The sequence below is a fragment of the Boleophthalmus pectinirostris genome, unplaced genomic scaffold, assembly GCF_026225935.1.
Source record: "Boleophthalmus pectinirostris isolate CB_2022bp ecotype Guang Dong unplaced genomic scaffold, ASM2622593v1 HiC_scaffold_14, whole genome shotgun sequence".
Taxonomy (NCBI): Eukaryota; Metazoa; Chordata; class Actinopteri; order Gobiiformes; family Gobiidae; genus Boleophthalmus; species Boleophthalmus pectinirostris.
This window is the reverse complement of record NW_026571047.1, coordinates 23511451-23537482: the sequence shown is the minus strand read 5'-3', so window position 1 is coordinate 23537482 and position 26032 is coordinate 23511451. Positions and strand designations below refer to the sequence as shown.

Below are 26032 nucleotides of genomic sequence, written 5' to 3'. Positions count from 1 at the left end.
TTGGTATATTTTACTACATTGTTTTGTTACAGTGCTACAGTTTTGTTCTTTGTTTAGTGGAAGGAAACTCATTTCATGACACATTTGACATTTTCACTGTTTTGAGGATTAAAATGGGCGTGTTTCATATTCCATTTGCACGAGAAGTGGTTTAACAAAGACTTTTAGTATCACAGCCGTGATCTAGCCTTTATATTTTATTGAACCGTATCGATTTGAAATATATCATATCGGATCGAAAGTGCACTGTATCGAGTTATGTATCATATTGGCAACTTCTTAATGATGCCCAGCCCTAATGGACAATATGGACAGACTATGCCTCATGTGAAAACTCAGAACCTCCAGAATTCACCCACTGAACTGCAGAGGCTGCACTAGCACTGATAATGATTGTCTGCGGATTCTGGGGTTTAGGTAGTCACCGTTCAGATCAGAGAAAGGCATTTTAAGTTTAAACCAACTTGATTTTAGCAGTGAAACTGGCAACCTTAATGAGAGACTCATTCTGCTTTTTGATTAACTAGTTGTCTTGAGAACCAAAACACCAAATCAATTAGACATTATGCCCAATGTTTTTGTGATCAAGAATAAATCAACATTAGAATTCTTACAAGTTAAATCCATGTTTGATTTGAACATGTCTACCTGGTATCTGGGATACTGGCAGGTCACGTTTATGAAATTTTTTAAATCTAAATCTGTCATGGTTTATGGTTTAAATCATAATGAACAAGTAGTTTATTAAGAATGACTCAGGCTTAGTAACTCTAATTCCTTGCAGCTCCTTCAGGCTTAATAAAATAAACTTCCTGACTAATTAAGTCTTAGTCATGCTCACATAATTGTCAGTCACAAATGTCAGCTTTAGAATTCTATGCCAGGTTTGTCATTTAATGTCCAGTATATTACATTATATATTGTGTTCCTGACAATACAAACATGGGAGGCGGCCAAACTCTTCTATAATGTGTCAAATAACATTCATTGTTTCCATGACGAACCCAAGGACCGTCAGGCTGGATGAGTGTGTGTGGAGTATCAAAGGAAAACGCCAATGTCAAACAAAGATCGTCAATGAGATGGTTAAAATGCCACAGAGTCTGAGGTAACAAGATAACTGCCTAACCCACACCGATAAGATTGTCTGAGATGGGCTCGCGGGATCCTAATGGTTTAAGCTGGCGATCGGCACACACACTTATCTTGATGAGACGGGGAAAATTAGGAAGGGTCACTTAAAGGTGCTCTGTGTAGCTTTTCAGGTGGTCTACAATTACCTGTGCCCATGGAGATGTTAATGCGTTGTCTGGAATATTCCTCGACAGACCTTTCTATCATGGATTTAGACAATTGCAAGTGCATTCTTTCGATGGGAGGAGATGCTTCTTTTATAATTTGATATAACAGTGTGAGTCATTTATGAGTTTAAGAGACAGTTAACTCAATGACAATGCAACTTCCGACAGTGTATTTTTAGTAATTTTGTGATTTCCAAACACATTTTTTATCATTTCTAATCAGCTTGGGTCTTTTGAAGGGTCTATGTTATGTTATAATATTTTTTCCTCATCACAAACAGACCTGGAGTTGTGTTTTGTTTCATTCACACATGTTTAACACACAAGTCCTGAATATTTAGGCGAGTTCTTCTCTTAGAAAACACTCTGTTCCACCTTGTGATGTCATGTGGTAATACAGGAGAGCTTTGTTTTTAAATTCCATGCACCTTCACTAGAATAATTTGGATAATTACAGCCCTAGAATTGCCGATCTGTGCAAAACAAAAGGTAAAAGGTAGATCTTAACTTGAAAACTACCACTACTTGACATTATATAGTGCATTTAAAGCTGTGTGAATGAAACAAAACACAACTCAAGGCAGCATTATAACATGCCTAAAAGCTCATAAAAAAAAAAAAAGTGTTCTGTAGGACATTTAATAAAAAGGTCCATAGGTAATTCTTTGTCAGTGAAAAGCTTCAAACATTGAATCCAAAAATGTGACTATTGTTTTCTAGTATGAACGCGCCCTTTTATATTGTCAAGATCTATGTAGTTACTCCTATATAAAAACCCTCAGAGCCCAAACCCACATGTCTGAGAGAATGAGGGGGACATGTTAAAAGTAGATCTGAAAAATATTAACTAGGAGTTTACTTATTACTCGAGGGTTTGGACATACCTCAACATTTTTACTCTTTAGACAGAGGCGCCAGAGAACACTGGAGCAAATCAAATATGTATTCATTTACTGTAGTAATAGAATTTATTTCCTGTGTATTACAATGTGCTTTGTTTTCTATTAAGCAACTTGTTTTTTTAGTACTACTACTATTAATACTGCTGCTGCTACTGCTACTGCTACTGTTACTACTAATACTAATACTAATACTAATACTAATACTGCTAATACTACTAATACTGCTACTGCCACTGCCACTACTACTTCTTCTACTTCTGCTAATACTACTAATACTTCTACTACTACTACTGCCACTAATACTACTACTTCTACTAATACTACTACTACTACTGACACTACTACTACTGCTGCTACTACTACTACTACTACTACTACTACTACTACTACTACTACTACTTCTACTTCTACTTCTACTTCTACTTCCACTACTGCCACTAATACTACTACTACTACTGACACTACTACTACTACTACTACTACTACTACTACTACTACTACTACTACTACTACTACTACTACTTCTACTTCTACTTCCACTACTGCCACTACTGCCACTAATACTACTACTGCTACAACTATTACTATTACTACTACTTCTATTACTATTACTACTACTACTACTTAACTAACAGAGTGTTCTTTGGCCTGCATTATATAAATATTTCCCAAAATTCAATGCATGATATGTTTACCAGTACCACACTACTACAATTGCTCTAACTACTACTACTAATACTTCTACTACTACTACTGCCACTAATACTACTACTGCTACAATTATTACTACTATTACTATTACTACTACTTCTACTAATACTACCACTACCACTACAATTGCTCTAACTACTACTACTACTACTACTACTACTACTACTATTACTTCTACTGCTTTACTAGCATATGGTTCCTTGGCCTACATTATATAAATCTTTCCCAAAATTCAAAATGTACCATACTACAAAAACAATAACAACTGCTACTACTACTGTACTACTATTGCTACTACTACTGCTATTGATACTACTACTACCACTACTACCTTTACCATTACTACCCCTACTACTATTACTACTATTTTACTAGCATCCTGTTCCTTGTCCTGCATCATCTAAATTTTTGACAAAATTCAATACATGATATGTTTACCATGGGCCTGACCCAAAACTACTCCTGGATTAAAATAATGGGTGTTGACTATTTATGGCGCTCATTACTTGTGGTTAATATCTCCTCCCTTTATTCTTTATTCTTCATTCATCCTTCTAATTAATGTGTTTTCTTTGTCACATTTACTTTACTGGGAGTGGATCCACTGACATCTATAGGTGCTGTTGGATTATGTGAGTCAGTATAAAGAAACACCACAATGTCTCACACTGATAATTTTGTTATGTGGTCATTAAGGTGTGTGCTTCATAGTCACATTTCTATGACAACAACAACGAAACCAAGATATGAAATGACATGCTTGTTTGTTCTGTGTCATTAACGGTCCTTTATTACGCAAAATTGACTCTTGTGTGCTGTAAGCCTTGTTATAATGTAGTTATGTCATCAAAAACAGACCTGGAGTTGTGTTTTGTTTCTATTTGTTTCTATCTACATCTCCAAAAATGGTCTGTTCCACCCTGTGATGTCATGAAGTTGTAGTTTTCAAGTTAACAGCTACATTTTACCTTTAGTTTAATAGAGATTGCCAATTCCAGGGCTGAAATCATCCAAATACTTCTTTTGAAAGTGTGTGGAGTTTAAAAACACAGTGGAGCACTTCCTGTATTACCATATGACATCACAAGGTGCAAGGGTTGAGAGAAGAACTCAGCCTAAATATGCAGGGTTTTTGTGTTAAACATGTGTGGATGAAACAAAACACAACTCCAGGTACATATGTTTGTGATGAGGAAACAACATCATAACATGGATCAGAAAATAGAGTAAATATGGGCCCTTTAAGAAAAGACTGAAGAAATAATATAATCAGACAATTTGATCATTCTACCTAAATTATATTACATTTATGGATTTGAACTGCATGGTATTAGTGATTTTTTTGTCTCTAATTAGACATAAATTAATGTACAATAACAAAAATAAAGTTGTTTGTAATTATTTGTCATGTTTTTACTCTATGACATTATTCAATTTGACGTTATAGTATTCAGAAACACTACCCTGATTGGACCATGTATCAGTTACAAAATACATTTTAATGCAGGTTTCAGTAGTCTTTAACTAAGTACATTTTCAAAGTATTCTTTCCATCACTGCCAATATATTATACAGTATAAAAGTCACTGAGGTTTGCTCGTAAGTGTCTTGCCTGAGGACACAACAGTCTTATGTGCCTTATGCTGGTGGCAGGAATCCAACTTGCCGCTTTCTATATTTAGTTGAAGTAGCTATAGTAGCAACAGCTGTAGCAACAGAAGCTTAGTGAATTGTGCTTTCCTTTACTTTTACAAATATAACTTAACTAAGTTTGGAGGAGAGTTCACCACCTGCTTGTATCCATGGTAATGTTATTGCGCGATGTTCTTCAGCAGGAGTGTCGAACTCTAAATTACAGAGGGATGAATTGAAAAACTGGGCCAAATTAAATATTTATTGAAAAATTTCAACAACATCTGCATGCTTTCTCTTCTTTCGAGATACGTAATGTTAAATCTTTTCTTATTAAAATAAATGTTTAATAATAGTTTTGCTTAAACACTGAATCCAGAACAAGCAGAATATAAAATAATAACAACATTTTAAATAAATAATGTCTCTATAGTCTATCTGTAGCCGGTGGGCAGCTCTAATACATATTTACTATGATCTATGACCTGTTCTACAGTATGGCGTCACTTATCTTTCTCCATGGGGACCAGCAGATAGCACCGGGCCAAGTTACAGATCAAGTCTACGGAGAGGCAAGCCCGCTCACTGTAAGAATGTAGTTGCGTGTTTTCCAAAGATATTTGAGAGCAGTAAATACACCTTTATGGATATGTTTAAGTTAATGCTTTAATGTGGAACATTCCAGGCAAAGCAGTAACATGAATGTGGAAACAAGCAAGATGACGGATACTCCACCAGAAAAGTCACACAATGCACCTTTAAGGACACAGATTTTAGTAGTATTGGGATTAAATTTTTCATAGTTAACGTGTACCACAACAAAGCAAAAGTACTTTATTATGAAGTAACAGTGCATATTGTGTGTACTGCCCTCTCTGCCAACTGATCTGTCTTTTCTCTTCCCTGTATCTGTAACACAGCTCTGACAGTCAATGAGAATGTATTGATTTGTCCATTCAGTGTAATTTAATACAAAAGAGAGAGACTAGTGCGATGGTTATTCATAACTTGAACTGCTTAAAAACCTTAGCAACTGTGTCATGTAGCATTGATTTAAAGTAACACCATTATACACAGTCAATATTTGTCCAGTCAATCATTAACCGTGCAAAAAGTCCAATAGGAGACTGTATTGTAGGAAGGTTTTGCATAAGGAAACATACTGACTATTAATAGGACAGAAATAAACTTTATAACCTGAAAGTCCCAGTATGCCATTTAAAAGCGCTTTGTGTAACTTTTCTGGTGGAGGGTCTGTCAAATGCTTTTCTCTGTTGAGATGTTATTGCTTTGTCTGGAATGTTCCACAGTATAACATTAAACCTTTCTATCATCATGGAGACCAAACCAGGCAATTACAGGTCAGATTTGTGGAGAGGCGACTCTGCTCACAAATTAATAAATGTAAAGTAGAGCTGTTTAATGTCATGCTGTGGAACATTCTAGGACATATCCATAGAAACAAGCACCAGAAAAGTTACACAATGCAGCTTTAATACAGTATTATAAGACTTGTAATAATTGTCAAAAAGCAATATCAGAAAATAGTTAAACCTGAAACTATTGAAACTGCATATTAGGTGGAAAACTCATTCATAGAGAAAAAAATTCACATGCATATAATATTTCATGAATAGAAAGTTTTTTGAAGGTCTTATATTACACAAAACTGACTTTTATGATCTTTAAGCCATGTTATAACGTTACCTCCTCAAGAACATGAACCTGGTGTTGTGTTTTGTTTCATTCACATGTTTGAGTAACACTTTATTATTTGTCCATCTACATCTCCAAAGTTCTGCTCTGGATGCTCTGTTCCACCTTCTGATGTCATGAAGCGATAGTTTTCAAGTTAACAGCTACACTTTTACATTTTGTTCAGAAGAGATTGGTAATTTTAGGGCAGAAATCATCCAAATATACTGAATGTGTATGGAGTTTAAAAACACAGTGGAGCACCTCCTGTATAACCATCACAAGTTGGAACAGAGTGTTTTCAGTTTGCGAGAAAAACTCCTAAATGCCTGAATGTGCAGGGTTTGTGTGTTAAACATGTGTGAATGAAAAAAAACCACAACTCTAGGCATGATTGTGATGAGGAAACAACATTATAACATAGATCAGAAAACAGTGTAATATGGGCCCTTTAATCTATATCCGAACTATAATTAGACCACATGGCAAGTAGCAAAACTACTACACTATTATTTTTTCCATTGAAGATTACATTCATTTACATTTCAGCACAGTGTGGTTTTGTTATCTCTATGATATCCAAATAAGTATTGAGTCTTTTCTGGCCAAGTTTGCAAACATGACGACATGATGCCGCTATACTGGTCCAGCTATTTTGAATATCTGCCACAGGTGCAACTATGTGACCATAAAGTGTTATATAATTCTTTATTGTAGTCTCTAACATTTCAGGGTTGAATATCTTCCACTATTAGACCTCCATAATAAGTTTACCTCAATATGCTGAAGTTAAATATTCTATCTTACACAAAATGCATTCTCGTGAGGTTTAAGCCATGTTATAATGTTCTTACCTCCTCAAAATTATACCCGGAGTTGTGTTTTGTTTCACTCACATGTGCTTTAAATCCCCAAACCTCAAAATGCTCTGTTCCACCTTGTGATGTCATATAGAGGTAGAAATAACATCTAACTTTTACTTTATGTTGAGTAGAAATCGGCAATTCCAGGTGCTGAAATTATCCAAATGATGAAGGTGAAGGTGTATGGAGTTTAAAACCACAGTGGAGCACTTCCTCTATCCTGTTTGTTTTCAGTTTGAGAGAAGAGCTCAGCCTAAATATGCAAGGTTTGTGTGTTAAACGTGTTAGAATGAAACAAAACACAACTCCAGGTCTGTTTGTGATGAGGAAATAACATTATAACACGTAATATGGCCCCTTTAACATAACGTAGCTTATTTCAGTTTTCAACAAAGACAAAACACTAAACAGACCTACGTTAGTAAATTAGCCTCTTTATTTTACCACTTTTAATGGTCAGATATTGATATAGGCTAATTAAAAACAACTACAAAACTAAAAGATTAGAAAACACTCTACACTAATTAGGCTTATTACTCTTGGTGTTTTGAGCATCCTCTCTCTCTCTCTCTCTCTTTTTTTTTTTTTTTAAACCAAAACAAGATGCGTAAAAAAGACAAAACTACGGACCAAACTGCACATGCAAACCATACAATGAATAAGAAAGGTTTATTTAAATGATTTGTATTTGTATAAGTGTAAAAAAAAGTGTGCGTAAAAACACTGCGTGCTTTCTTACCTGGAGGTTGTTGCCCGTTTCCCGATAAATTCACCTGCTCCGGATCAAAACACCACCATCCGAGCGCGAAAGAAGTTTAAATACACTAAAATTATCACTAAACTCGACTTTGCTGCTTTTAAATGAGTTATAAAGACAATCACAACAAAAGCCTGATCATGTTTTGCCCAAATTAGAGCCCGGAGATCCGTCTGAACGCGCTCGTGTCTTTCTCACAGCTGCGTTTCTTTATGGGACCCGACAAAAACCTGCGTCTAAATCTGAACTCATCCAGGGGCGTAGCTAAAGGGGAGTGTGCGCGGGCCCTGGATGAGTGCGCGAGAAAAATCACACGTAAACACAAGTATTAGTCATAGTAATATTAGCAACAGTTAGTATCTTTATTAGTATTACTTGTATTTGTTAGTTGTGGCAGTAATAGGTTAGTAATTATAGTAATAATAGTAATAATTGTACTTGTATTAGTATTATTGTATTAGTATTAGTATTAGTATTCGTATTCGTATTAGTATTAATATTAGTATTAGTATTAGTATTAATATTAGTATTAGTATTAGTAACCTGGTATTAATGGTGGTAATTTTGAGCATTGCTGTGCCACTTTTTTTGTAGTAGACCTATTTTATCTTACATAGTAGTATTAGCAGCAGTTAGTATCATTAGTATTATTTGTATTTGCGTTATTAGTAGTATTAGTAATTGTAGTAGTAATACTAGTACTTACTTACTAGTAATAGGTTAGTAGTACTAGTAGTAATTGTACTTGTACTTGTATTTGTATTTGTATTTGTATTAGTATTAGTAACCTGGTAGTATTACTTGTATTTACGGTATTAGTAGTATTAGTAGTTGTACTAGTAATACTAGTACTTACTTACTAGTAATAGGTTAGTAGTACTAGTAATAATTGTACTTGTATTTGTATTTGTATTTGTATTTGTGTTTGTATTTGTATTTGTATTTGTAGCCTGGTAGTAATGGTAGTAGTTTCAAACATTGCTGTGTCACTTTTTTTTAATAGTAGGCCTATTATATTTTACATAGTAGTATTAGCAGCAGTTAGTATCATTATTATTATTTGTATTTGTGGTATTAGTAGTATTAGTAGTTGTAGTAGTAATAAGTTAGTAGCAATAGTAGTAATTGTACTTGTATTAATATTAGTATTAGTATTAGTATTAGTATTAGTAACCTGGTAGTAATGGTACTCGTAGGCTATGTAGGCAAGTATTTGTAGTAGTAGTGGTAGTAATGGTTGTAGTTTTGGGCCTCGCTGTGTCACTTTTTTTTTTGTAGTAGGCCTATTATATTTTACGTAGTAGTATTAGCAGCAGTTAGTATCATTAGTGTTACCTGTATTTGTGGTCGTAGTAGTACTAGTAGTAGTAGCAGTAGTAGTAATAGTAGTAATGGTTCTTGTAGGCCAGTATTAGTAGCCTGGTAGTAATGGTAGTAGTTTTGAGCATTGTTGTGTCACTTTTTTTTTAGTAGGCCTATTTTATTTTACACTGTGTAACCAACTGCTCAAATAAAATAAAAATTAAATAAAAGCAGTAGTAGCCATAGTAATAGTAGTAGTAGTAATATTGGAGACTGAAGTAGTTTAAAGCTAGTAGTAGTAGCTGGAGTAGTATAACTATTGACTATAACATCCAAAATTTCTAATTTTAGCATTTATTTATCAACATTTTTAGTAGTCGTTGTTCTAGTAGTATTAGTAGGCTAGTAATGGTAGTAATGGTAGTAGTAGTTGTAGTAGTAGTAGTGTTACTTGTATTTGCAGTATTAGTGGTAAAAGAAGTAGTAGTAATAGGTTAGTAATAGTAGTAATGGTACTTGTAGGCTAGTACAGTAACCTAGTAGAAATGGTAGTAGTTATGAGCATTGCTGTGTCACTTTTTTTAGTATGCCTATTTTATTTTACACTGTGTAACAAATTGCTCAAATAAAATAAAAATGAAAATAAAATGAAAGAAATGGTAGCCGTAGTAGTAGTAGTAGTGGTTGTAATAGTAATAGTAGTAATAGTAATGACAGTAATAGTAGTGGTGATTGAAATAGTTCAAGGCTAGTAGTAGTGGAGAGTTAGAGTAGTACTACTATTGACTAAAACATCATAAATTGCTAATTTTACAATTTCTTCCTCAACCTTTTCAGTAGTAGTCATAGTACCTGTCGTCATATTAGTAATAGTAGGCTAGTAATATTAGTAGTAGCCAAGTATAGTTTTGGTACTAGCAGTAATATGCTAGTAGTAGTAGTAGTAGTGGTAGCAGTAGTAGTAGCAACAGTAGTAGTAGTAATAATAGTAGTAGTTGTAGTAGAAGTAGTCAGCTATAGGACTAGTTGCAGTTGTATTTTGTATGAATTTTGTGTCTTGGACATAAAACATCAAAAGGACTGTAATAAATAGCCTTTTTTGAAGTATTTTTACTGTATTATTTACCTTGAGGTAGATAAAACGCAATACACTGTAACTGACTGGTGGTTTACCATTGAATTTCAGAATTTTACTTGGTTTATAGCGCCCTCAACTGGTCACTGCAAGTACAACCTCCCTACTATATTGGAAGCGTGCTGAAAAGGAAACTTTGAATAGATATCCAGATATACCCAAGCTACAAACATTCATGGAAAAGTCAGTTAGGGCTACATAGAAAATTTAAAATGTTATTGATTTTAATGAAGAGTAATCGTTAGCCTAATTGCAATTTGTTCTATTACCTCTCAATACTGCTGCAATAAAATACTGTAAATATCTATGTTATATGCTATATCAATATAAATATATCAATAAACTATGCATAAATTATGACTTTTTTTTGGGTAGATTTTATGATGCAATGGCACATCTTTCCCAACAGAGGGTGCTATAGGACCACAACAAGAAGTACAGTAGTCTATTTTGTTTTGGTCAAGCCAGTGTGTCTTAATACAGTAAGTCAAAAGAAATGTTGATTTTTCATTCAGTTATGGGGTTGTTTGTCTTTTAATTTTATTTAATTTTTTCCACATCACAGTAAGCCTATTCTAAAAATTCTGCATTTCTGTCTTGTCTCATTTTTCTGTTCATATCATTGAACACAAGCAATCAGTCTTAACAAAATTACACATTATTATTTATTATTATTATATATATATATATTTTATATATATTATGAAATATATAAGGCATCAATTGAATTTTTCATAGTTTATGCATTAAAAGTCCTAGATTATACAAAATTAACTCTTGTGAGATTTAAGCCATGTAATAATTTTGTTACTCATTAAAAACTTTATTTCATTCACACATTCGAGTATTCCTTTATTATTAGTCTGTCTACACCTCCAAAGCTCAAAATGCTCTGTTCCATCTTGTGATGTCACTATAGTTAAGTTAGTTTAGTTAACATTTACCTTTTAACCTCAGTAGAGATGGTCAGTTCCAGGGCTGAATTAATGCAAATTATTCTTATGTATGTAGTTTAAAAACACAGTGGAGAGAAGAACATAACCTAGATATGCAGGATTTGTGTGTTAAACGTGTGAATGACACAAAACAAAACTCCAGGTCTGTTTTTGACGAAGATAAAACATGATAACAGATCAGAAAACAGCGTAATACGGGCACTTTAAAGACGTGTTTTACAGTTGTGAGTTGTTCCTAGTTAGCAGTGGCCAGACAGATATTTTTATGACTGAACACTCTTTGATATTACACACTTCCCATCTCATTAGTGTTACATATTTTTGTTGTCATGTGGCTGTGTCTTGGGTTTCCTTCGTCTTACATCATCTTTCTGTGACTCAAAAGTGACGAAAGGTGATGCAGATTCCCCTTGTACAGACTGCTGGAGTTTTCAGGTTTTACTATAGAATTACCTTGTTTTATCTGGCTGAAGTTTGGCTTTAGACTGAGCTGCCTTGGGCTATTTTGAAGAAGGAAAGTGATAAGGTTAAAATAGGGAGGACCGCTGCCAAAACGAGACATTTTGATGAAAACATGTCATGCAATAGAATAGATATTTTACAGGGAATTTCATAGATCTACAGTAACACAAAATCCAATTGATTCTTTACTAGTGTATATACTAATGCTACTACATACTTCTAGAATCCATGTATTATTCGTGCATTCATTTTTCAAAATAAAACCAAAAATAAGAAAACGAAAAAAAAAAAAACATTAACTAGTTTCTTCATTACTTCATTACCAAATCCAAAATGAAAAACAAGCAAACAAAAAAAAAAAAAACAGATAACGATTCTTTTTTTCAGTTTTCGATTTTGTGTTTAAATGAATAATGTAAAAAGCGGATAATGACTGTTTCTCGTTTCCAAAACTTAAACTGTGATGCCAGACTTTTTCACTGCATATGGAGTGAACCAGGACTAAAACAGGATTAAAACAGGACTAAACCAGGTCTAAACCAGGACTAAACCAGGTCTAAACCATGACTAAAACAGGTCTAAACCAGGACTAAAACAGGACTAAAACAGGTCTAAAACAGGACTAAAACAGGACTAAAACAGGACTAAACCAGGTCTAAACCAGGACTAAAACAGGACTAAACCAGGTCTAAACCAGGACTAAAACAGGACTAAAACAGGTCTAAACCAGGGCTGAAACAGGACTAAACCAGGTCTAAACCAGGACTAAAACAGGACTAAAACAGGACTAAACCAGGTCTAAACCAAGACTAAAACAGGACTAAACCAGGACTAAACCAGGTCTAAACCAGGACTAAAACAGGACTAAATCAAGACTAAGTACTGAGTGTCGGGACTGAGACCAGGACTGAGACCAGGATTGGACCAGACTGGGACTGAGGCCAGATTAGTCCTGTTTTAGTCCTGTTTTAGTCCTTAGTCGTTATCTGTTTTTTCCATTATTCATTTAAACACAAAATCGAAAACTGAAAAAACAAATCGTTATCTGTTTTTTTCATTTTGGTATGGGAGAAAAATAAAGAGAACTGTTTTCTTATTTTTGGTTTTATATTGAAAAACGAATGAAAGAATGATACACAGATTTTCTAGTCAGGGCATTTGACAGGGGGGACAAAGTGGTCTGTTGTCCCTGGGGCCCAGAATTGGACCCTATGCCTATTCATTTATATTAGAGAGGGGCCCATGTGTGGCTTCTTGCCCCGGGCCCCCAAATTTCTGTCGACGGGCCTGCTTCTAGTTGTACTCCTACAATTAAAACTACTATTACTACTTGTATTTCAATAGGATTATGTTCAAAGTTCACATTTTAAACATTTCTAACGCAATTGACAAAAACACTGAGAAATAAACTAAAACTAATACAAGAATCACATTTCCTGACATGTTTGCACAGCTCTAAACTACAGGGTTAGCAGTTATATTCAGATTATGACAGGATATTTAGTTGTTAGTGGAGGAAATTATGGTACTTTAAATATGGCAGCCTTTGCGATTTGCTAATTGCGTCCATTCAAATGGCGATTTTGATTCAATTACTGTTCATTTTGCAGCCCTAACACTCAAAATAATAAAAAAAAAAAGATACACGTGTTTTGCTATTTATTTCTACAGAAAACCTATAAACCACACATTAAGGCCATGTCCAATAAGAGCCATGGTGATTTAGGAAGGCAATAATATAAATGGTCAATTGTCAGATGATGGGGAAGATTGTAGCAGCCTGTTTTTCTGTGGACCCTCCTCCCAAACCTACAGCTGCTCTCATTAAAGTAATGAAGATTAGACCAGAGCAACCCACTTCCTCTGGGTCTGCTGCATCGGGCCACACCATCTCCTTGTCCTGCTTCCTAGCTCCTATCTCCTGCTTCCTATGTCCTATCTCCTATATGGCCTATGATGTCACTGCAGGATAGCCATCAGGAGAACTGTATGTCTCGTGTGTGTTCTAACTTTTCTTGCGTCTTCTTGCTGGGACAAACTGAACTAGCAGTCTTTGGTAAAAAATACTACCGTATTTTCCGGGCTATTAGGCGCTCTGAAATATAAGACGCACTGTTATTAAATGGTCTATTTTCTAACTTTTTTCACAAATAAACCACGCTGGACTTTAAACGAAACACAACAGTTAGATGGGTCAGTCGGACTTTTTTTGGCGCGTTCACGGTGACTCTGGGCTTTGTTCAGTTGTGGTGCATGGGGGGGTGCTGTCTGGGACCTCTGGAACCGCTGGATCGGTCGCAATGACTCAGTTGTTCAGTTGTGACTCAGACTGGCACATTGGACTAGTTTTTTCGGTTCGTTCCTTTGTTCCGTTCCTCGTCCTTGTGGAGTAATGAGTGTGTCTGTGGGTGTTTTTCGCTGTGCGGTCGCTGTCTGCTCTGTGTGTGTTTGCATGCCCTGTTGGTGGTGCGGCTTTATAGTTTACTGAAGTTGTGCTGGGACACCCGAGTGGATTCGTGTATGGGACGCTCTGGATTGTGGGGCGCGCGGTCCGTTTTTTGATGCAGTTAGAGGCTTAAGAGTGCGTCTAATGGCCCGGAAAATACGATAATTAGTAATGAAAGTAGCTACTTCAAGGTCCTATATTACACAAAATTGACTGTTGTGAACTAATTTATGTTATAATGTTGTTACCTTCTCAAAAACATACCCAGAGTTGTGTTTTGTTTCATTTACATGTTTGAGTAATCCTTTATTATTAGTCTGTCTACATCAGGGGTCTCCAACCTTTTTCCTCCAGTGAGTTACCTTTACAAAACAAAAATGCCAGATAGCTAATCATTTTAGTGGAGGCAAGAAACTGAGACGATTGTAAGAAAGAAAGAGGGCAAGCCTTCAGGTACAGTCAGATGCCGATAAAACAGGGGTTTCGTATGTTTTTCCTTGGGTGAGCTACCTTTACAAAACAAAAATTCCATAGAGCTACTCATTTTAGCGACCGCAAGAAATAAAGCAGAGATCTCCAACCTTTTGCGTCCAGTGAGCTACCTTTACAAAATGGAAATGCCGGAGAGTGACTCATTTTAGCGGTTGCAAGAAGTTTATTCAATACAAGAGGGCAAGCCTTAAATGTACAGTTAGATGCCTGAAAACATGAAACCATTTTCCATTTATTAGTGCACAAAGTTCAAAATAACACATTTACAGTGGATTAATCAAATTTGAGTTATTTAGTACAGTACGTATAATTCAGAAATCCTTTGGCGAGCTACTTGTAAGGCGCTGGAGGGCTATTGGTTGCTCCCGAACTACAGGTTGGAGACACTTGAAATAAAGTATACATAAGAGCCATAGCAAAACTTAGATGGGGTGCAGTTATAAAACAACATAAACCATTATTTATTTATGAGTGCACAAAGTCAGGCATCAAAATGATAGATTTACAATAATAACAGGCATTTAATTAATCAAGTTTTAGTTATTCAGAACTACTGTATTTTCCGCACTATTAGGCGCTCTAGATTATAAGACGCACTGTCATTAGATGGTCTATTTTTTATCTTTTTTCACAAATAAACCGCCCCGGACTTTAAATGAAACACAACAGTTGGATGGGTCAGTGGGACTTTGTTTGACGCATTCACGGTGACTCTTTGCTTTGTTCAGTTGTGGCGTGTAGGGAGGGTGCTGTCTGGGACCGCTGGATTGTCGGCGTGTTCGCAGTGACTCAGTTGTTCAGTTGTGTCTAGAAGTGGCACATTGCACTCGCTTTTTCAGTTTGTTCCCCCGTTCCATTCCTCGTTTGTTTCGCTGTGCGGTCGCTGTCTGCTCCGTGTGTGTTTGCGTGTGGCTTTATAGTTTACGGAAGTCGTGCTGCGACACCCGAGTGGATTCGTGTATAGGGCGCTCTGGATTGTGGCGCGCAGTCGTTTTTTGATACAGTTAGAGGCTTAAGAGCGCATCTAATAGCCCGGAAAATACGGTATATGTGTAATTCAGAAATCATTTGGCGAGCTACTTGGAAGAGAGGGTGGAGAGCTACTGGTATACATCTCCAAAGCTCAAAACGATCAGTTCCACCTCGTGATGTCGTCTAGAGTTTAAATTATAACAGCAACCTTTCTCTTTTAGTTCAGTGATGCTTGTGAAGGTGTATGACAGAGGTCTCCAACCTTTTTCCTCCTGTGAGCTACTTTTTGTAAAACGAAAATGCCAGAGAGCTACTCATTTTCGCCAGAAATTGTGTAAATACAAGAGCCATGGGGTCCGGTCAAGCGGTATTGGAGGGAAACAGGGGCAGATTTTTTACATTCAAATAGCTCTTATTCAGAAACTAGAGGGACTATTGAAATAAGTAAAGTAAGTAAATCAGAATGTAGGAAAGAGTTAACACTCCAACAGGGTAAAGTTAAACCTGAGATATTCTTTCAAGTTATTGACAAAAAATTTAAAAACTGTTGGTAATGGAGGAAATGAAATATGCAGCACTTTTTGGGCAATAAATACAAACAGCGATAGCGGTTCTCACTTACATATCCTTAACAAACTGGTTTGAATATTTGCTTCATATAGTTTTCTACCATATGGTACAAGATTAGGGTGAAAAACCTCTTACTTTTTGAGTAATGAGATTTTTTATTAAGAAAGGTCATGGTAACGGAGGGAAAAGTAACAGAGGAAAATTGTGCAAGCAAGTAGAAGGTGCATGATTTTGCATAATTTGTCAGCTTTTTTCTTCCGAATACTTTAATATTACTTCAAAATGAAAGGAAACTATTTCTATAAAATATGTCAGTCCTTCCAAGCTAATTTTTATCATTTAAAATACTTTTTGTTTTGAAAAATCATGTACCTTCATCAACAGTTCAAAGATCGAATAACACAAGATATGATGAAATACATCAATTTATTTACATGATTTGCAGGTCTTTGAAATTTGGGAAATAATTTTTGTTCCATGTTTCATACATGGTCTGTTTAAAATGTATGTAACTTTAGAATCAAAAATGGTACAGAAAAAAGGTAAACAGTTTCATAAACTAGAGTACATATGTATCTGTTGAATACATTTTTATATCAGATGCATTAACTAGAATTTTTGGTCTTGCTGTATTTCTGCTTGACCGGGCCCCATGGTAAGATGAAAATGAGGTACAGTTAGATGTCTATAAAACATAAGCCACTATCAGTTATCTGTGCACAAATGTAGACATCAAAATTATACATTTAGAAAGGAAATAGGCATTTAATCAATCAAATGTGTGTTATTCAGCGCAATATGTATAATTTAGGAATCCTTTGGCGAGCTACTTGGAAGGGGTTGGAGAGCTACTGATACCTCTTGAGCTACAGGTTGGAGTTTGTATGTGTATGGAGTTTAAAAACACACTCGAGCACTTCCTGTATGACAACATGACATCACAAGGTGGAACAGAGTGTTTTCTGTTTGAGAGGAAAACTAAAAATATGCAGGATGTCTGTGTTAAACATGTGAATGAAACAAAACACAACTGCGGGTCTGTTTAAGACGAGGAAACAACATTATAACATTGCTCTTTAAGCAAGGTGAAGTATCTTGCACAAGGACACGCAGACAATAAGCACTTGTCAGAGCTGGCTTTGAACTGACAACCTTTGACATATTTCGCATGTTTAGAAATGAAGAATAGGGAGCATGCATTGTCGAAAGAGGCCAGACTTCACAAAGAGGCAAAGTGAATCTTCTATAGGATTAAAAATATCCCGTCACTTGACAAATGAAAGGAGAAATTTTTATTGCTTCTCCACAAAAATCAGGAAATATACCTCCACACAAGAGACAAAGAGCGACTGTGTTAAGACGATGAGGAATGAGGCTATAGATGGAAAGAGACAAAAAAAGTGCTTCTCCAAATAAGACAATATTTGAGAATAACTTTTCTTGTTTTTATTGTTTTACTTGTTTGTCTGAGTTGGTTAACCTGCTTGTTTCCATGGAGATGTGATTGCTTTGCGCGGTATGTTTCACAGTATGGGGTTAAGCAGATTTTTATATCTCCATGGAAACAAAGAGGTGACACTGCTGCGCTTAATTGCAAGATCTGTGGAGAGGCGAGTCTGCTCACTGTAAGAATACATGTTTTTCGAATGTTTTTTTTTTCGTTTATCAGCAATAAAAACGACTCTAACTGAATAAATCCAAGCTACATGTTTAATGCCATACTGCGAAACATTGCAAATGCATCTCCATGGAGACAAACAGGTGTCAGATCGCCCAGTAGAAAAGCTACGCAGTGCAACTGCAACTGTGACTCGTGAAGATATTTTGTTTTGCAGAGAACTTGCCCCAAACTAAAGTAGGAAAAAGATGTCATGTTGACTACAAAGAAAGAAAGAAAAAACAAAAAAACAGAAGATGCGTTGGATTGGGAGCAAAGAGGAAGAGATAAGAAAACTGCTTCACAAATGTCTGCACCACAGAGACACACAGCGCACGGAAATATTGGTAACATCTTAAGACAGAAGCATGCACCGCACTCTACCCACGTTCTTCCCACGGATACCTAATTCCTCGCTTTCTCCGCTGCTCCTGCTTTCCCATCTCCACCGATCGCTCCAAACTCGCGGCGCACACGTGACTCTCGCTTTTTACGCTCGTTTTTCGCTCGTCTCCACGCGCTCGTGTTCTCCTCCCTCGGGTACACAAATGCACGCACGCGGAGAAGGCTGTCAGCGCGCAAATCGGTGCCGTGTTTTTACGAAATTTGTGCACAGGAGGAAACGTCTTTTTGGAGCCGCTTCTTCCAATACTTTCTCATCTCAACGTGGATTCAGTTTGGACATTACGCGCTGCAGATTTTGAACTACAGCTGATTTCGTTTGGATGTCCTTAAATACGTCGTTTTTATGTTGTATTTTTGCATTAAATAATACGATTTACGCATATTTACGCATATTTGAGCATCGTTACCGAACTTTTACGAGCTTACTGGATGATTTGAATGTTCCTCCTCGCGTTCACGTTACAAAAAGTAGGAACAGTTGAACTTATTTTAACTTATTTGCATGCTTGGACTTCGTATTTGTTATGCAAATTTAAGATAAAAAAGTTTTAGCCTCCATGTACAGCTTCGTGCTTAGATAGTAGGCTACACATCGACACGTTTACTTAACATTTTCAAGATATTTTGGGGGTTTTGCTATTTGTTTGTAGTTTTTCTTTTACTTCAGTGCATGGTGTTGGACACGTTGGATAATTTTAAGAAGAAAACTACTATAAGAAGCTCAAAGAATATATATTTTTTACTGTACTACCAATAATAAGGTAATACTTGGGCATCTTTTTCAACTGGAGACGTCGAGGTGCATGCTTTTGGAGTCACAACACGTAATTAATAAGGAAAATTGAACTAACTTCCAGCTAACTAATATTCTTGTAGTTTTATATAAAAAATTCTCAAAGGTAAGCTGTTTTTCATGCAATTTTTATACCTAATATGGAAGAGAGATAAGTTCGTCTTTGAGTTTTAATTCCTTTAGTAGCTTAATACATAGAATACAGGCTACTTAATAGACACACATATATGAATAAACATCTCATTATTGTATAAATAAGAGTGAAGATACTTGCAAAATATCTCGTTTTAGTTGCGAATCTCTAAACAGGAATTTGTGGAGCGAGCAAAAGAGGCAGGCAACATCTCAAAGTCCAAAACAGCTGCTTTTGATGTAGCATTGATCAGTGAGAGAGATCATGTTTTACCAAAATCTTAAAAAGGAGAGAAACGTGGATTCTGTGATGAGTTTGCAGTTGTGTATTTCAGTCAGCGGTCTGTAAAAGTGAGCTTACCTGAATTTGGGATGACATGAAGCACACTGAGAACATCTGAAGTTGGAGAAGTGTGAACTAAACATGTAGCAAATGCCATTTTTTACTTTTAATTCAGTTGACGAACCAAAAAGAATAGGCTATGTTAAATGCTTTATAAGAACTCAAATGTACTAACTAGTCTCAGCTTGCGGTTTCAAATAATTATTAAAATCCCTCAACTTAGTATTTTTATGTTGTTTTTAAGACAAAGTAGCATTTTGACTTATTTTATAGAGTCGCCCAATCAAGTATCTTACAAATTTGCACAACATATTGACGTATAATTAATTTTATGCAACCTTTTTTATTCTTCCTTTCACAAATTTCTCCCATGAAAATCAGATAATATGACCTAACCAGCCAACTCATTTGCACAAGTGTGTTTTTTTGAGTTAGGAACTGTCAACTCGATTTTTAAATTTTGAATATTTTTGCTAAAAGATTTATGAAATCGCTTTGACAACCACATTGTTTTTTTAATTTTTCAGTTCTCACCTTTTTTGAACTGATTAAATTAAACACGACTGGAGAGACCAAACGAAAAAACGCACTGCAATTTAATTTTTAATACGAAAACATCTCAAATCTCAAGTTTTTTTGATCCACAAGGGAAATTACTAGGACCCAGTAGCTCACAAATCACAGTATAATATAATAAGAAAGAGAAACGCGTCTAGATATATATGTAAAATTAAAACTTTTCGGGACTATGGGGACACTCCGAGACCTTCAGTACGCTTTGCAAGAGAAGATAGAAGAGCTTCGTCAAAGGGATGCACTGATTGACGAGCTCGAGCTGGAGTTGGACCAAAAAGATGAAGTTGATCCAGAGATTACAGAATGAACTGGACAAATATCGTTCCGTGATCCGGCCGGCCACAGCTCAGCAGGTCGGGCAGCACAGTCTGGTTCTGCCCGGGCCCGACCAGCACCGGAGCAAGAGACAGGCCATCTCCGCCGAACCCACCGCCGTGGACTTCAGCGAGCTCTGCCACACCACGCTGCCGTTCTACCCCAAGAGTCCAGAGTGAGTCACAACTGTGTATTTTAATATATCGCGTGGTTTGGACTGGGTTTAGTCCGGTTTAAGGCCTGGTTTAGAATTTGGTTTAGAGTCCAAGGGTCCAAAGTGTGTCCACAACTGTCTATAACAATAAATCAATTTAATATATAGTGTAGTATTTCCTGGTTTGGACCTTTCTTAGTCTCATTTAAGGCCTGGTTTAGACCTGGTTAAGTTCTGGTGTTGTCCTGGGTTAGCCGTGGTTTAGTCTTGGTTTTTAGTCCCAATTTAGTTCTGGTGTAGTCCTGTTTTAGTCCTGGTTTAGTACTTGGTTTCGACTTCAGCAAGCTCTGCTACATCATGCTGCCCTTCTACCCCAAGAGTCCAGAGTAAGTCACAATTAAGACCTGGTTTAATCCTGATTTAGTCCTGTTGTAGTCTTGATGTAGTCCTGGTGTAGTCTTGGTGTAGTCCTGGTTTAGTCCTGATGTAGTCTGGTGTAGTCTTGGTGTAGTCCTGGTTTAGTCCTGGTTTAGTCCTGTTGTAGTCTTGATGTAGTCTTGGTGTAGTCTTGGTGTAGTCCTGGTGTAGTCTTGGTGTAGTCTTGGTGTAGCACTGGCGTAGTCTTGGTGTAGTCCTGGTTTAGTCCTGGTTTAGTCCTGATGTGGTCTTGGTGTAGGCCTGGTTTAGTACTTGGTTTAGTACTTGGTTTAGACTTCAATGAGCTCTGCCACACCATGCTGCCCTTCTACCCCAAGAGTCCAAATAAAGTCACAATGAAGACCTGGTTTAGTCCTGTTTTAGTTCTGGTTTAGTACTTGGTTAAGTACTTGATTTAATACTTGGTTTAGACTTCAGTTACCTCTGCCACACCATGCTGCCCTTCTACCACAAGAGTCCAGAGTAAGTCACAACCCACATTAGTCCCAATTAAGACCTGGTTTAGTTCTGGTTTAGTCCTGATGTAGTCCTGCTTTAGTTCTGGTTCAGTACTTGGTTTAGACTTCAGTGAGCTCTGCCACACCACACTACCCTTCTACCCAGACTGGTCCACCCTTTTTACTAGTCTCAATTAAGACCTGGTTTAGTCCTAGGTTAGGTCTTGGTTTAGTCCTGGTTTAGTCCTAGTTTAGCCCTTGGTTTAGACTTCAGTGAGCACTCCATCCTGAGCCCCAAAACACACAACACTTTCACTGTTTCTATGAATATAAATGTGTTGTTCTTTCTGCTGGTTTGGACCTGGTTTAATCCTAATAGACCTGGCTTAGTTCAAGTTATTAAATCCATGGTTTAATTTTTGGTTTAGACTTGAGTGAGTTCTGCCACACCAATCTTCCCTTCTTCCTCAAGAGCCCGGAGAGAGCGCACAGCTGTCTAGGTTAAAGGTCCAGTATTACAACATTTTCTGATCTGTTAAAATGTTGTTTCCTCATTAAAACATACCCGGAGTTGTGTTTTGTTTCATTTGCACCCGTTTAACACTCAAATCCTGCATATTTACGCTAAGCTCTTCTCTCAAACTGAAAACACTCTTCTGCCTTGTGATGTTGTGTAATAATACAGGAAATGTTCCTCTGTGTTTTTAAATTCTATTCATCTTCACTAGAATCATTTGGATAATTTCAGAACTGGAATTGCCAATCTGTAGTAAACAGTAGCTGTTAATTTGAAAACTACTACTTTTTCATGACATCACAATGTGGAACAGAGCATTTTGAGCTTTAGAGATGTAGACAGACTAATAATAAAGTGTTACTCAAACGTGTGAATGAAACAAAACACAACACTGGGTATGTTTCTAAGGAGGTAACGACATTATAAAATGGCTTAAAGCTTAGAAGAGTCAGTTTTTCGTAATATACCACCTTTAAATATTTGGAGTCGTCCCTCGGGATAACGCGGTTCACCTTTCACGGCCTCGCTGTTTCACGAATTTTTTTGTGTACAATTTTTCATGCTTTTTTTTTTTTTTTTTTTAAAGCATATGAACGCACATTGTGTTCCTCCCCCTGCTTCCTGATTGGCTCTAAACCACTGTCAATCAGTCCCCTCTATGCCGTGTCTCCTGTACAGTACAGATTTTTTTGAGTTATGAACTGTCAACACAATTTTTGAATTTTGAATATTGAAATGAAATCAATTTGACAACCACATTTTTTTTTTTTTTTCAATTCTCACCTTTTTTGAACTGATTAAATTAAACACGACTGGAGAGATCAAACAAAAAAACTATGCAATGCAATTTTATTTTTAATGCAAAAGCATCTCTTTATTACATCATCTTTATTGATCCACAAGGGAAATTACTTGAACCCAGTAGCTCACACATCACAATTTAATATAATAGCAAAGAGAAAGACATATAATATATATGTACATTTAAAAATGTAATCAAACAAATTTTTTTCGACTATGGGGACACTTCGAGACCTCCAGCTTTTTTTAAAAGCGTATGAACTTGCATTGTGTTCCTCCCCCTGCGTCTTGATTGGCTAAGGGACTGTAGACCATTGTCAATTAATCTCCTCTGTGCTGTGTCTTCTATACAGTACAGAATGCATTCAGTTTTCCAAATTTACATAAATGTTCGATCTCTAGCAGTGTGATTCTGAAGTGCTGTATATTTGGAAGTTTTCTCCCTGACAAAACCCACAAAATGTCGATGAAATGTTCTGCATTGAAAAAGACTCCTGTGGTCGCACCCAAAAGGCAGAGGAAGATGTAACCATCACACAAAAAGTTAGATTTCTAGACACGGTGAAGGAAAGGAGAAGTTACGCAGCTGTAGGGCGCCATTATGGAATAATTCAGTTTGTTACATAAAGAAAGAGGAAAATAACATAAGGACGACAGCAGCAATAAGATTTAAGAAAGCTGCAAAAAGGGTGTAACTGTGCTGTCGGAGAAAAGTGTATAAAGTTTGTGGTGAGGGGTTTCACCTATTGCGGGTTAATTTTAAAACGTAACTCCGAGATAAACGAGGGATCACTGTATTTTGATTCCTGATGGTTTGGGCCTGGTTTAGTTTGTTTAGTTCTGTCAACTCCCTCCCCAATTTTTTTTTCCTGGAGCTGATAACATGATTATAAAATCCAATCTTGTTTTAAAGAGACACTAAATTTTTAGCTGTAGGTCTATCACCTGCTTGTTGTTATGGATATGTTGTAGCTCTACCTGAAATGTTCCACCATATGACATTAAAGGTGGTTTTATAGCTCAAAATATGTGGATAATTGTGGATTCTTATTACAGATATAAGAATTCCTGGCATTGTGTTTCCTCTCTATGACCATCTGTCAGTCTGTCTCCTCCCCAGAGCCTGTCGCCCGTGGCCACTATCCAACCACCCAAAATCACAATCACGTCTCTCTCCTCAAATCTGTTCATTTTCAGCTCTTTTTGGGTTTTATAACTTAAAGTGTTCCCCAAGGCACAAAGTAAATAAACTATAACATTTAGAAACACAGAGGAAATGCACTAAGTTCCTCAAGCGCCGGTGATCCATCATTTTTACTCTAATCTGTGACTTGCAGTTTTAAGCAGTGCGCTCTAAGATTCAGCTTCTTTGCTTCTATTTATTAGTATATTTAGTTTATTCTAGCAAGAGTAAAGGTCCTATTACGCAAAATTGACTCATGTGAGCTTTAAATCATGCTGTTACTTCATCAAAAACATACCTAGAGTTGTGTTTTGTTTCATTTACACATGTTTGAGTAACCCTTTTATTATTAGTCTGTTCACATCGCCAAACCTCGAAATGCTCTGTTCCACCTTCCACTCAGCCTAAATATGCAGGATTTTTGTGTTAAACAAACACAGTCCAGATATGTTTTTGTTGGGAAAACTTTTTAACATAAATCCAGGGTTCTCACGGGCATGGAAATTGAAAATGTCATTTTCCAGGCCAGGAAAAGTCATGGAATTTTGTAAATTCAATCAAAGTTTTGGAAAAGTCATGGAATTTTAGTATCTCTTTCATGCAACTACAGCGTTCTATTAAGTTGTCATGAGGCTGTTATGATTATTTCTGAACGTCTGCTCCTTTTGTTTAAAAGAGACGACAATAAATGCACTGACAGGATTTTGAATGTTAAAAAACTATAATCCCAAACCATAAGGTGAGTGGAAAGAGTTAACATTTCAGATTTAGCCCTAAAAGTCTGATCAATTCTACACATGTAGGTGCTGTAAAGTCATGGAAAATTCACATTAGGTCATGAAAAAGTTATGGAAAAGTTTAGAAATTTTGTCAGCGAAAAACCCTGAGGAACCCTGTAGATCAGAAAATAGCGTATCATGGGTCCTTTTATACCATATTGTACAAGATCTCAAACCAAGCAGTAACATCTCCATCAAAACAAGCAGGTGGCGGACCCTCCACAAAAAGTTACGTACTGCACCTTTAAATGCTCATGTGTCTAGCACTTAAAGGCGCACTGTACAAGTTTTCTAGTGGAGGATCTGGCGCCAACTTGCTTCCAAGGAGATGTTGGTTTGCATGGAATGTTCTTTGGTTTTGGTATGACTTCAAACATATCCATTTAACATTTACTCATTACGGGTATTTTTATTGCTCAAAAATACAATCATTCTTTTTATGAATAGGGGCGAGTCTCCACAGATCTGACGTAGCGTAGTCTTGTAATCTGCTTGTCTCCCTTGTGATAGATGGGTTTAATTTATACAGTGGAATAGGGCTGGGTATCATGAAGAAGTTGTCGATACGATACATACCTCGATACATAGGCCACGATATGATACATACCTCGATACATTGACCACGATACGATACATACCTCAATACATAGGCCACGATACGATACATACCTTGATACATAGACCAGGATACGATACATATCTCGATACATAGGCCACGATACGATACATACCTCGATACATAGGCCACGATACGACACATACCTCGATACATTGGCCACGATACGATACATATCTCGATACGATATATTTCAAAACGATTCAATACGGTTCAATAAAAAATAAATGGCTAAATCATGGCTGTGATACTAAAAGTCTTCGTTAAACCACTTCTTGTGCAAAGTTCATATGAAACACAAACATTTTAATCATCAAAACAGTGAAAATGTCAAATGTGTTGCATAAATGAGTTTCCATTATCTAAAAAAGGCAACACAACTGTAAAATAATTTAGTAAAATTTAGTAAAATATACACAAAAATACTCTTGGCGATATATCGATACAGTAGCCCACGATATCAATACTGTATCATCTCATTAAACAATAGGATATATCGATATGTCTGTATTTTTGCACACCCCTACTGTGGAACATTCTTGACAAAGCAGTAATATTTCCACGGAGACATTAGGTTATTGGGTGTTGGACCATCCTCTAGAAATGTTACGCAGTGCGCCTTTAAAACCACCTGTTTCCTTTCCTGTTGTGGTTAGACAAATGCGCTACAGTTATACGAGGACATCTCCG

The 26032-nt window shown here is 36.4% G+C and overlaps 2 protein-coding genes across 4 annotated transcripts in view; one reads left to right on the top strand and one right to left on the bottom strand.

Annotated features, from left to right (window-relative positions):
• Window positions 1-18382, bottom strand: part of gprc5c (G protein-coupled receptor, class C, group 5, member C) — a 31470-nt gene extending 13088 nt beyond the window's left edge. For 2 of the 3 annotated variants that reach the window (XM_020925066.2, XM_020925067.2), the window contains exon 1: window positions 7844-8055. The gene's annotated coding sequence lies outside the window, so the exon portion shown is untranslated. Of the gene's footprint in view, window positions 1-7843; window positions 8056-18258 lie in introns of those variants that run through there. The other variant, XM_055150613.1, reaches the window with a different exon arrangement.
• Window positions 18383-18529: 147 nt separating this feature from the next.
• Window positions 18530-26032, top strand: part of LOC110160424 (cGMP-dependent protein kinase 1-like) — a 168688-nt gene continuing 161185 nt past the window's right edge. The window contains 2 exon segments of the mRNA XM_020925065.2: window positions 18530-20385; window positions 20387-20592. Coding sequence (XP_020780724.1) covers window positions 20275-20385; window positions 20387-20592 — 317 coding nt within the window. The 5' untranslated portion in view covers window positions 18530-20274.